Source organism: Saccostrea echinata, unplaced genomic scaffold, assembly GCF_033153115.1.
Source record: "Saccostrea echinata isolate AGI-Se365-2 ecotype Australia unplaced genomic scaffold, CSIRO_AGI_Sech_v1 ptg000001l, whole genome shotgun sequence".
In the NCBI taxonomy this organism is placed as follows: domain Eukaryota; kingdom Metazoa; phylum Mollusca; class Bivalvia; order Ostreida; family Ostreidae; genus Saccostrea; species Saccostrea echinata.
Window position 1 is genome coordinate 17872215 of NW_026889750.1, and position 13997 is coordinate 17886211.

The window sequence follows — 13997 nt, forward strand, 5'->3', positions numbered from 1 at the left end:
TTCTCCCCTCCATATACCGCCGTGATATTTTTGGGAGGAGAATGTGTCTCTAAGGGAAATCGGACTCTATAACTAGTACACAGAGTAGGATCCCCCCTCCGGAAAACTGGACTTCCTACTCTAGAAGAGTCATTTTCCGTCAGGAAAATCCTACTCTAGAGCCTATTTTCCGGGGGGGGGGTCCTACTTTAGAGTCAGTTTTCGGGGGAGGGGTGGGTTAGAGGGGAAAGCCTACTCTACAAGAACGGTAATTGTAATGTTCGATTAGTATTGCATTCAAACTTCAGGGTTGTCATTTTATAACTTTCAATAACATATAGCCCAACCTTACTTCTGTCTTGAATTACAGATAAAAATGATAGAATTTTTTTATTGGTTCAGCATGTATATAATTTTCTTTTTGTTCTTGGTTTAAGACAAAAGATCAATCTTTAAAGTGATTCTCTTCCAAATACAAAAAAAAAAAAAAATAAATAAAAAAAATAAAAAATTAAAAATGGAAATGGTTTATTAAAGGATTTGAATTACATAGGGTAAAAAGTGGGATGGGGTTGGTGATATTAAGTGAATATGTTTAATATCAACAAAATGATATTGATATGCAGTACCTGAGATCTGAGATGGGTGTCTTCCCTCAAATACGTCGGACTTCATGGGCAGAATTTTTTAAAGTCAATTCAAGAATACAATTTCTCTGTTGATTGAAGTATTGCGTGTTTTCTGCGTGAAGATTGTGTGTTTTCTGGACCACAATAAAATAAACTTTATATCAAATTCCATGCCTTGCATGTATATATATGTTTATAGTTTCAAGAATTCATGTAAAAACACTGAGGATTTTTTTCAGTAGTTCAGCGCTCCCTGATTCTTGTTTTCTTAAAGCAGACGACGACCTCGTTAAAATAAGAAGGTTGGAGTCGGTCGGTATTTAACATGGCAGAAGCAAAGATGAAATGTGTAAGTATAGTGAAGTCCAACCTACTGGTGATCTTGACCATGATTGGCGTTAGTCTTGGCTTTGGTGCAGGATTTGTGGCCCGAGAATTCAATCCGTCATCTGACGCTCTCATGTGGATAGGTGATTATCCTAAAAATTATGTGCATTTATATGACATGTATGTATACTCGGTCTTTTTTTAAACAATCTTATTTGCATGAATTTATAGAAGCATCGTTTCGGTGATACATGTATTTCAATACGTTATCTAAAAAAGGGATTTGTTTATTTTTACAAATTCAATTTTCTAAACACAAGATTCTCAATTTTTGAATGCACACTAAAAGTATAATTACATTTATTTATTGTTGTTGTTTTTTTCCCCCCCATTTTAATGTTATTGATATCAGTTATGAAAACTTATTAACGCAAAAGGAAAAATACAATTCAAAGTTTTGAAAAAAAAATCCCGAATCGTGCTCTGGGTAAAAAACACCTGAATCGGGCTTATTAAAAAAAATTAAAGTAAACGTGATTCTATAAGAGATCAACATGACCTCATCATATAGATAAGGTCATGTTGATCTGAGCTTATTGAAAAGGGGAAAAAACCACCCGTAGATATTTATTTTAATGGGTGGGAAAAGGGGAATTAATACAATACATTTATATATATCACTTTAAAAACGAGGCATATTTAATTGTTCTATGCACATAAAAACTTGTGTCAAGTTTCGAATAACGTGCGTGTTGTCTGCAAAGATAACCATTCCTTGTTTGCCATATGTCTGCACGTTTGAACAATAATAAGCAAAAATTTGCTATTAAACATATATAATATTGCTGTCTCAGGGCATTTTAGAAAAGATGAATAAATTAAAAATACTGGCAGTGGCAAAGTTAGTTTAAAAATAAAATGAGGGGGTGGGGTGTCAAACCATAGAGAAATTTATTAGAAAAATATCTAAATATCTGACACATTGAGGTTGTGAAGTGTTTAGATACTACTATATTCAAGCCTCCGCTGGCCCCTTAACTGACATAGTGACCTTTAGCTTGCCTTTTGACCTCATCATGAAGAATGCTTTAAACTGCGAATCACAGAGGCCGGTAACACGTGATTTGCTATTTAAATCGTGATCCCTTTGAATCACACACATATGTTACCGCCCCCTGTGCCGTCAATGTACAATAAAACAAGTTTATAAAGAAGACGCTTAAAGCGAATATCTGCTTATATTGATGTAATCATTTACATCCACAATAAGTTTAACGCCATGAAAAATCGACAGGGTGTATACAGTAGTGGATCCAACCGGGGATGGGGAAGGGGGTGTCAAGGGGTCCGCCCAAGAAGTTATTAAATTCATATACTAGTTTATTTGTGAATCCACCTCAACCACCCACCCCCACCCCCGGGGGGAGGGGTAATTCTTGAAATACACGAAATAAAAAAAAGTCTACTTGGTTCTACTGTTTTTATCTTATGTATTTTCTGTAGGAATGGCTGGAGAACTCTATCTCCGGATGCTGAGATCTATGATTGTACCTCTTATTGTTTCCTCTGTGATAACAGGTGATGTATTTACATTAATTAATGAACTACATGTACTTCAGTGGATAAAAATATTGTTATTGTTAGATTATTTGGTGAATCTAAATGGCTACTCGCCATTCACGATCTATGATAAGGTGAAGGAGGGAGGGTGACAACACAAGGGATCGAGGGGGAAAGTGATCAAGAAAAGGTGACAGCGCATCGGAGTTAAAAATAGCACGTGGATGTTGCAAGGGCGAGATAGTGAGGATCTGAGGGTAAGGTAATGAGAATGGAGTCACACCTGCGCTGTTGCTCCCTCGTTCTGTCACTCTAGCTCTAAAGGCGACGGAGGAAGCGAGTGACCATATATAGCTTACGATCTCATTGAGACAAAAGCTGCATTGAACTTTTCTGATCAAAATTTAAATTTCATCTATGCAATGTGTAAAATAAATATTTTTATACACTCCCATCCTATTTTTTCTTCATTACCTTTATAGTTAAGAAAATTTTTCATTTGTTAAATGAAGGGCCAAGCAAGACAGATGGAGAATGGGGTGATCATTGTCGTATAGAAATAATTTAAGAAGAATTATATTGTTTCAAATACGAAGGATAATTCTACGAGTATACTTGTGTAGCGAAGATTCGGCCACGATGTGGCTCCAAATCATTTAAAAGTTCTTTTAGAATCTGAAGAATAACAAATCTGCAATTTTTCGAATTAACATGCATGTATATAGCAAAGGAATGACACGAATATTCTTCAAAAACAACAAGGCTACAATTCTCCAATGATGTGCGACTTCAGAATCAAAGTTAAAAATCTTCCAAATTATGATTAACTCAAAGAGAAATTCTTTAGAAATTGCCTTAAAAAGCGTTCGGAAAAATACTGATACAGGTGCGCGTTGTGGTCAATGGGCCTTTTGCTTCATACATTACAGGAACAGCTTCTATGGATCCAAAATCCAACGGCAAAGTAAGCGCTGTGTGCTTCCTTTACATAATGATCACCAATATGATGCCCACGATTATAGGAAGTATCCTTGTGGTTGCCATCAAACCAGGTAAACATCGTAGTGGTATTATTCGGTGGATTTCGATATAGAAATATTGCCTAGCATTTAACACAGAGGGCAAAGAGGGATTTTTTTCTTGCATATTTTAAATTGATTTATTTATATACGTATATCCGGGGTTTTTTTTCACGATGATCTAGTTTTCGCATTTTTTTTGCGATCATGTTTAATTTGCAAAAAATAAAACACAAAGAAATTATGCCTGTTATTGTATGTCATAAAAAACATTACCCTTAAAAAAAAATTAAAATCGCAAAAAATAACTTACGAAAAATAAAAAAAAAATGTAAAAATCTAACATTTTTTGCCAAATTTGCAACGCGCGAAAAAAAATCGGATATACGGTACATTAGTGGATATGTTTGCATTGTGTTACGATATTGTGGTTTAGGGGTGTAACGATATACCGTGATGTAATGAGATGTATCATGTATCGCAATACGTACCGCGATATTGGGAAGCTATCGATCGTAATGTATTGGGGATAAAAGATATATGATTTCTTGAAGTATCAAATTTAATAAATTTTGAAAACAAAATAATAAAAAGCAGTTCAATAAAGAAAATCACCTTAATAAAAGTTCAAATAATAAGAAATAATGCAATGTTGCTCTTCTTCTCAGACGCCTGCTTTGTATAAACTGATGCAGTGTCTCACAAATGCTTCATAATATTTATATCATTAAAATCCTTCAGACCCCTTTCCGGAATTTGCGGAGTTATTAAATGAAATTTAAAAATAATGACCTTGAATCCCCTAGAAAACGCGGACCCCCTTAAGTTACTAGGAAGAGTCATACACACGAGGTTGAAGAAGCGAAGGACCCCCCCCCCTCCCACACACACAGAACAAGTCTTTAGGTTTGGGAAAGGAGTTATAGTTTTTTTTTGTTCTTGTCAACAAATTTCTGGGTTTGGATTTTTTATTGGGGGGGGGGGGGGGCTGTTACATTATAGAATTTGCAGAGTTTTTCAATGGAATCCCCCCCCCCCCCGGGAAAAATTTTCCTGGAACCGCGATACGCGGGGAGGGGGTATTGGTTAATCTTTCACCCTTTAGTTTCATTTTATTTGTTCATTTTTTTTCATAAGTAATTGCATGCTATCCCTTTTGATTTATCAAAGAGTGCGTACAGTCAGCAAACTTTGTGGCATAAGTGGTTTATAAATTAATAACCATAAATGATATAAAACTCACTACTATGATATTATATATGCAGCATTAGCAAATGACCTTGTATCCATTAATTATATCATTGTTTCATTAATAACCGACATGTTAACCACTTATGATACATCTACTAACGATGAAAATATTATTTTATATATGGAGAACAGCGTCATCCACTAATGATATACTTTTAAAGTTTTTATTCTTATGATAAAAAAATATATCATTCATGGATGGGAAGTCATCCACTTATGCTATTACATGTCATAAGTGGCTTTCTATAGTGCTTCATTTGTATCATTCGTAGAAGAAAATTTGTCCACAAAAGCCACTATTGTAAATTACATCTCTAATGGATTTTGTACTTAATGCTTACTTTAGAAACGATACTAGGCCCTGGACAATGGATGGAGAAAACAACACATGGTATTCAATTTTGGGTATTTGATTTTGATTTTCAGTTTTAGCAAAACGAATTTTAATTCTCCAACAGGTGAGGGCGTTGCAGACGCAAAAAGCCAATATAATTTGACCACAAATCTGGAAACACAAGATATATTTGCAGATTTATTAAGGTAATTTTTAAAAACTATGTTTACGAACTGAATAAGAAACGAATCAGGATGAAATGTAATTAAAGAATGTGTTATGTGATTTCTTGTCTATAGTTCAACTTTTGAATAATTTTGAACGGTAAACATTTGAAACACTTTATGAAGGAACTGGATTAATAATGTCATGACTTCTAGTTGGTTGTTTCTATATTTTCTAAGGACTCAATATTTTCAAAGAAAATGTATTATTATACAAGCTTACATACTTATGTCAATTAAACCTTAAAAAGTGATATTTAATGTTGCTTTTCTAATGCATATTTCCGTTATAGAAATTTGGTTCCTGCGAATTTGGTTTCGGCAACATTTGAACAAGTAAGTTTTTTTATGCCCCGTATCGAAGATTCGGGGGCATATAGTTTTTGCCCTGTCCGTCCGTCTGTCTGTTTGTCCGCAAAAACTATAACCTTACCCATAACTTTTGATTGGTTAGAGCTATGGCTTTCATATTTCACATGTTATTCCTTGTGACAAAACCTTTCTTTGGGTACCACCATATTTGACCTTTTGACCTTGACCTTGGAGTTTGACCCAGTTTTGCAAAATTTTACCAAACTTTAACCTTGGCCATAACTTTTGAACAATTGGTGCTAGGGCTTTCATACTCCACATGTGTAATTCTTGTAACAAGACCTTCCTTTGGATACCAACAACTTTGACCTTGGAGTTTGACCTACTTTTGAAAAACTTTAACCTTGGCCATAACTTTTGAACGGTTGGTGCTAGGGCTTTCATACTTCACATTTGTAATCCTTGTGACAAGACCTTCCTTTGGATACCAACAACTTTGACCTTTTGACCTTGACGTTTGACCTACTTTTGAAAAATTTTAACCTTGGCCATAACTTTTGAACGATTGGTGCTTCGGCTTTCATATTTCACCTGTGTATTTCTTGGGAATAGGCCTTTCCTCGGGCACCATTAATTTTGACTACTTGACCTTGATGTTTGACATACTTTTGAAAAAACTTTAATCTTTTCCATATCTATTTAATGATTGCTACTACGGCTTTCATATTTTACAGGTTTATTCCTAGAGACAAGACCTTACTTTGGGTACCAACATATTTGATTTGCATTTGAGAAAGTTTAACCTGTGCTATAAGTTGCCATACGGGGGCATCAGTGTTTCACAAACACATCTTGTTTAAACATACAATCTTATCTGGTTGAATTGGTAGCTCTTGAGGTGCCTGGTCACCACACCCTTCCCTCCTGGATCCGTTCCCATGTTCTTGTCTTTCTGCAACTTCGATTCCTTTTAATCTTTTTATTTTTAAAATAGGCACAAACCAAGTATCATGACGAAATGGTTCCATCAAATAAAAATCCTAATGTGTCAATTACGATAGTCTCGAAGAGTGTTGGATCCGCACCTAGCTCCAACATACTAGGTAAGACATTCTGGCTATTCATTGGTACTTATACAAAACAGTTCAAATTCTAAACAATACAGAATTGTTGATTCAGGCCCGAATGAATGGAGGGAGAGGGGGATTTTGTGGTAGTGTATACATTTTACAAAGAAGCCCCCTTTAAAAACTTGGCCAATATTTATACTACACAATTGAAAAAAGCTTAGTAGTATTTCCGGACGTGCCTCCAATGACCTTTTTTGGCCAAATTTCCTCTTGGGTTGCTTTTCCCCTCTCTCCCCAACAGAATTGCTTTCTATGGACCTGCTGCGTAATGACAATTTAACTTTAAAGTTTAAGTATATGTATACATACCTGACTTCTACAGGTTTGGTCATTGTAAGTGCGGTGTTCGGACTCGCAACCAGTCATATGAAGGACGTAGGCCTTCCCTTTAAACTGTTCTTCAGCTCTGCCACTGAGGTCATCCTCAGGATTCTTCGCTGGTTAATTTGGTCAGTTTTTTCTAGTATTTTATGTCTTTAAACAAAGCTAAAAAATTCTTGTGTGAATTTTATTTATAAAGATTTTTCCGAGTTTTTCACAAGAAAACTTTCCTAATTATATCATAACACAACATGTATAGGTCCACTCCTGTTGGGGTACTGAGCTTAGTGGCAAGGACCATAGCTGGATCCCAGAATCTAGAGGAGGACTTGCGGAAGTTAGGTGTGTACTTCGGCACAGTGATGACAGGACTTCTTCTGTGTGGATTTATCATTCAACCAATCACTTACTTTATCGTGTGTCGGAAAAACCCATTCAGATTCTGGTTTTCTATTCTCCAACCCACCATGATAGTGTTTGCTACCTCTAGCACGTGAGTTGTCAATTAAAGTTAAGGTTCCTCTACCCTTTGTTCTCTCATGTGATATTATGCTCTGACGCAAATTATTTTCCATAAGAAATCCAAATTACAAAAATGCACACAATTTTACCATACCCTGTGGGGAAAAAATTGATAGAAATGGCATTTCATGTTGACAGTTCTATAAGGAAATAATTGTCATTGTATTTTATCTCGGTGATATTTATCTTTCTTATCAGAGTGTGAATAAAAAATGAAAACAAGATACTGGGTATTTTTTTTCAGTGCCATCGCCATACCTGAATCCTTTGAGTGTCTGGAGAAAGGGAATGGCCTAGACAAAAGGGTGACCCGTTTTGTAGTTCCTCTTTCCGCCGCCCTGGGCCGATGTGGAAGTTCCATGTACATTACAGTGTCCTGCTTGTTTGTGGCACAGCTGGTCAACGTTGAAGTGGACTTTGCTAAAATTGTCATAGTTTGGTAGATACTTTGCTTATTTTAGATGTGATTACTTTGCTTATTATGGGGTTGGGGTTTTTTCCTTCAAACTTCAAACTGAATGTAAGCAAGATTACTGCAAGAATGATCTATTACAGCATTTTGACCACCTTCTCAACGCTGGCAGTTCCTTCTGTGACGGGGGCCAGTCTAATCACCGTCATCATTTTACTGACGGCCCTCAACATCCCTGCCGAAGCCGCTTCCCTTCTTTTTGCTTTGGAATGGTTTCTGTAAGCATTTTGCCTTAATCATACTTAATTTTGCTACATTGCATCACTGTTTATTAAAAAACAAGGTCCGTGACAAGGAGCATACGACGGGTGTGACCTGTCGCCAAGGGATGCTCACTCCTCCATGGCACCTGATCCCACCTCTAACTTTTGAGGTCCGTGTTTGCTCTGCTCCAAATTTGCATCGTTTCATTGGACTTTTGAGATTGAATACTGTTCGTTATCTTCATATTTCATGAAAAAAAAAATGATTCACAAAGAAGATGGGTGAACAAGGCGTGCAGAATGCCTATAACTTCAGATATTAATAAAATCATATTCAATTTGTGAATTAAGTATTTAAAATAAAGTTCTCATTATTGAAATTTATGAAATTATGATCAACAAAACTTTTCTGAGAAAAAAAATCACGGAAAAAATTATTCTTTTATTTAAAAAATAAAATGGTATTCGTGGGATTCGAACCCCTATCAATAAAAAGCCGGGGTATCATATTGTTTTGAGACTAACACGCTAACCACTACGCCACGCAGCTCCTGACGAAAAGTGGCATTTAAATCATGTTTGTGATATGACCTTTGACTTAATGGACTTCAAGTATTTCTCGGAAAGATGCGAATACTTTGTCATAAAAGTGTACTTTTAAGGTATAGTGGGTCTTTGCTCCATGTTTTTGTAAACCAAAAAATGTATATTTTTATGCAAACTTTTAGGATCAACTTTCAAAAAAATGGAGCGAAGACCCACTCATATCGAAAAATTTTGTTAAAGTATGAGAAAATGATCCTTTTTGTCCTCTTTAGTGTGTGTATGCTATTTCTTAGGCAAATAATTTCAGTCTTTGTGAGATTTTTGTAAATTGTAGAGATTTAGCATAAAATATACTTTAATGTTAGATGAAATATCAAAGAAAATTTTTATATAATTGAGATTTTATTTTTCACTTCATGTTTGTCGCACTATAGGCACTTCGCCCGCCTTGTTCACCCATCTTCTTTGATATTGTATGTTTTGTAGTGACAGATTTCGATCAGTGGTCAATTACTACATACAAACATTGGGTGTCGTCGTCACGTATGAAAAATGTAAAGCATCGCTACCATCTTCAGAGGAAAAAGACGATGTTCTGGATGAAAAGAGTGACAACATTTTTGTTCCGCAAGAAAACGAATCCGAGAATGTAGAAAGAACCGACCAACAATGTCACCTTTAAATTTTGTTTTGAGAGAAATGTTACTATCTATGCATGTTAATATACTGTTTAGTCTAAGGTCCAATGGCTTTAAATAACATACCTCTTGAAATTTCAGCAATCATGTAATCTACATTGTCTCAATTTTTTTCTCTCAAAGAATTCACCTTTGAAAGTATATCAAAACCTTCGATTCGTGTACGTGTGATCCTACGTTTGAGGAGTGTCTGCAGCGAGAAAATGTTTACATAATTTCATCCATTGACTAAAGAATAAATTTTTTCTTTCATAGATGGAATGAATCCTGGCATATTTTTTTAAATGTCGGATATTACTGATTTAATGAATGGGTTTATGAAATGTGAAAATATACTAGTACTGTATTTCCAAATCGATTGTGATCATTTCGTTAATTTTCTCCCTAAATCTTTACGTACTCTATTCAGACACTTAAGAAATGAGTCATTTTGATGTCGGTATAATCCTTTGTATAAGTGTAAAAAGTAGATGTGTTAGTGAATGCAACTTGACAAATATCATCTATTACCTTAGTAGTAGTTATATACTGTCCTATAAAAAGATCTGTCTTTTGTTGAACAATAAATAAGAAGTTGAAACAACTTAACTGTTCGTTTAATTGGTTATGTATGAACATGTACATGTAATAGCGAAAAAAAAATCTTTTCAGATGTTCAACCGCGCTACGATTATCCATTTCGCCTAGTGAGGTTTACATTATAAAATAACTCAAGATCTTGTCTGGTGTTCAACCAAATAAGTTACCTCTGACTTGTTTGCAATTTAACAGAATTTCATATCACCACGATAAAAACTTTTTACCCTGAATAATTTCAACAAATTTTCTATTTTAACAAAAATTTATGGGAAGACAATACCTTCTGCAAAGAGGGTCAAATGCTTTATTGCAATCGTTATTAGCTTTCAAAAGAATTCCTACAAATACCTTAAAAGTCCATCATTTTTAAAAACATTTTACAATGAATTAAATAAAAAAACTGTACAAACACCGACAAGTCATTTATGTCTCTGACAAATACACATTATTTGTTGGACTGTGGTTGATACGTGGGTCTTTTGACGGGTAGGGTCACGGAGGAGTTAGGGTGGATGACGGGTCTGACGGTAGACAAGATACACGGTCTATTCCGGCTCAGAGATGACGTCTTGTTCCGGTCCAGTTTGGTGTTGTCTATTACAAGTGGGTTATTGTAGAACTCCGTTTTCAAAACCCCGTTATGATCAAGAAGATGGTGAGGTGTCTGTCGAGAGCGGTCTGGTCCCTGCAAGGGGTCCACAACAATAATTCACAGGTGACATAAACAATTAAAACGAAGAGTTTTAAGGTTCATAAACCCTCTGCTCACTTGTTTAAAATGTTGCTTGAACTTTTATGATTTTCCAAAAGAAATGCATTTTATAAGTACAATACAAACAATTATACTATAGCTTGTGAGGCAAAATTAAACAAAAAAGACATTTCAACTTGACAAATCTATAAAGGAATAATAGTCTTTTCCATTTCTGGAGCAAATTATTAGGGATGAATAAGGTCGTGCTTCCTTGGGAAGAGAGAGCACTTTAAAAAACAAACTTAACACTTCTGGATTATGAACGTCATTAATTTTTGAAGTGTAACATCAAATATTATTGCACTGTACTCTAACTTTGTAAATCGGATACCAGTACCATTTCTCCTTCATTAAATGTTGTGGAACTTTCCCTTAGATTTACGCTGTACATGTGCATGACCGCCCTGTCTTATTTTTACCTGACTGGATGTACTAATGCTATTGATGGTGAGTCCACTAGAACTATGGCCCTCCTGTTGGTGTCTAGAACATGTCTTCACTAGGCATGGCTCCACCCATCGAAACACAGGCTGTTTGCCTGGATTGACCTGGCCTTTAACTTCGCAATTACAAGATCCTGATGAGGGTGGCTTAGTGGGTTCCACAAGGCGTGGATATGTGTATTCATTCCTGCATTTACAATAAAAGCCAACTTATAAGCTTGTAGATCATACCTGTATACTTTTATACTTGAAACATTTTTAATTTTTCACTGCATTTGCATCCTGGTCATAGTTCACGTTTTTGAACATATTGAAATTCGACAAATATATGTAACTTGAAAAAACAATAATAATTTTCATTAGACGATTGCAGCCTTATCAACAAAACAAATACGCTGTACATGTATTTTTCCCAAAATATATTACCAACTTGCTCAAGGACTTTGATATGTTTGTGCTTTTGATAGTTTACTAGTTAATATCCTAATATTTCTTACCTGTATTGTTCGATGTAGTTATCGGTGTACTCAAAGTGTTTAAACTTGTACGAAATAGGCTTTGGAATAGTCGTAACATAACCCGGCGTACAATAGTAGTTCCCGCCCATCAAACTGGAGGATGAAGAATGTGTGTGTCTGTCGTCTTTTTTGCTAGTGCTTTCTATGGAATCTCGATGGATAGGACGACTACTGCATGATCCAGGGGAATGGATGGAAATTTTGGAGACTTTAAGCTTTTCACGTCTGGTCGTATTTATTTTGGCGGAAAGACTTCTGCTTCGCTGAAGATCTCTTGTATGATCCGACCTCTGTCTTCGAAAATGGTAAGACTGTGCGGAATGTGGTCTTAAACAAACTTCCCAGCCTCTAAGCCCCTGAAGCAAGAAAAGGACTTCATGTAAAGTTAAAGAAACATTGTTGCCATGTAAAAATTTTCTTGTTTTCTTTGGAAATGACAATTATCATATGGTACAAAATACAAGAGAAGAAAAAAATGCAGCACACCTTGCGGTCGTTTGAAAGGTATTTACTGTGGAAAGTTCTTATTGCAGTATCAGAGAAAGCTTCCTCAATATTTGACACAGTCTTGGAGGGACTTTCGGACTTGGTGATATCCGATAATGATTTCCTGCCATCCGCAAAGTCGGTAGAGTGATAGAAGTGAATTTCGCTGCCTTGGTCCCTGAGGGTATCTGTTGCGTTGACTTCGAACAAGACTTTGTGCTTACAAGACAAATAGTCCGGGTTTAATCTGTAAACTGTGTCTCGGAACTCCACACTAAACTTGATACTTTGGCCTGATGTGTTAGAGGACATTTTCCAACTCTTTTAGCCGTATGCTCCAATGTCTTGATTTTTTTCTGTTGTTTATTATAAGATACAATTAAATCATTTTAATGAATGACCATCGACCTAAGACACATATAAAAAGTTTACGACACATTAGTTAGACTGTTTCTCTGACATAAGTTAATGAAAATAATTTTTTTTAAAAATGCTTCTTATCTGACTATAGATACATTGCTTTTACTCGCAAAAAAAAAAAAAAAAAAAAAAAAAAGCATGTATTTCTTATATCTATTTTACTATATACATCATGAATCATGCATTTTATGAAAGTTTCAGTGTGGTAAGTAAACTAGCTTCAAAGTGCGTACACATGTGAGTTCGATATCAACAGTGGTGTATTCATAGGATAAAGATCATCTTTTGATCTGCCAATCTCCGCCATGTTAAAAGGACATCAGGTGTCAAAAGGTCAAAATCAGCGACAGGTAACGAGTAACGTACTCATAATATAAAAAAGGTGCCATTTCAAGCTTTTAAAAGTATCTAAGTACCCAAATGATACATTTATGTATCAATCTTGAGTCAAAAAGGAAGGAAGAACTTTCTAATCTGTGGATCAAAAAGCCATGGATTATGGTCTTTGTCGGTATAAACGATCATAATGATGATACTAGTATCACAAGAGAGTTGTAAAAAGTATTTTTCAAACTTTATTTCACAATCAAAATTTATAATTACATTAGCACTTTACCTTTATTTACTATCAACCTTCATAAATTTATACATTAGCACATTCCCTTGATTTACCTATACGGTTATACCGCAACAAAAAGTGTGTGTGTGTATGGGGGGGGGGGGGGGAGACTTTCAATGAACATGTTAGATAATATCTCCAGTATGTCTCTTCAATATCTTAAAAGAAACTCTTTTAAAATTCATAACAATAACATGGCCCAACTTTAGCTATGATTTTCATATGATTCTACAAGACACGGAGATGCGTGTTTTTGTTCTCAAAAGGGAGATCAAAGATTTCACAATATGAAACAGTGTAATTATTTTTAACCTCTATATAGCACTGTCGTGAAAAAGGTTTTATTCCTTCATTTTGATTTACTCGAATGATTCAATCTACAAGAGACTTTCAAATAATTTTTGGAATTTCTTTCAAAGTTTTCAGGTGGTTCTAAATATATTAAATATGCAGTTTACTGATGACTACTAATTAAAAAATGTTGCATTTAATACCGTCTGAGTGTAACTGTTTGGTGTTTTGGATGGGATTTATTACTGTTGCTCTATATAGGCCTACAAATGTAACTTAATTGGGCATATATATGGACATATATTTCTATATGAAGTTTTTAACAGGGGGGTGGTGGGTGGTGGTGGCAGGGGTTCAGTT

The 13997-nt window shown here is 35.2% G+C and overlaps 3 protein-coding genes across 3 annotated transcripts in view; 1 reads left to right on the forward strand and 2 right to left on the reverse strand.

Annotated features, from left to right (window-relative positions):
* The window catches only part of LOC133186354 (U1 small nuclear ribonucleoprotein A-like), a 195018-nt gene that overhangs the window by 154964 nt on the left and 26057 nt on the right, over nt 1-13997 (reverse strand). The gene's annotated exons all lie outside the window — the stretch shown is intronic.
* LOC133193935 (excitatory amino acid transporter 1-like) lies at nt 910-10092 on the forward strand. Its single transcript, XM_061329881.1, has 11 exons — nt 910-1078; nt 2439-2513; nt 3425-3547; nt 5224-5305; nt 5617-5659; nt 6630-6738; nt 7088-7214; nt 7346-7579; nt 7853-8047; nt 8164-8298; nt 9316-10092. Exons 1-11 carry the CDS (start codon nt 934-936, stop codon nt 9509-9511), a joined length of 1464 nt encoding a protein of 487 aa, XP_061185865.1. The 5' UTR covers nt 910-933; the 3' UTR covers nt 9512-10092.
* LOC133194031 (uncharacterized) lies at nt 10403-12648 on the reverse strand. Its single transcript, XM_061329992.1, has 4 exons — nt 12308-12648; nt 11801-12177; nt 11280-11490; nt 10403-10791 (listed from the first exon to the last, which is right to left on the reverse strand). Exons 1-4 carry the CDS (start codon nt 12617-12619, stop codon nt 10552-10554), a joined length of 1140 nt encoding a protein of 379 aa, XP_061185976.1. The 5' UTR covers nt 12620-12648; the 3' UTR covers nt 10403-10551.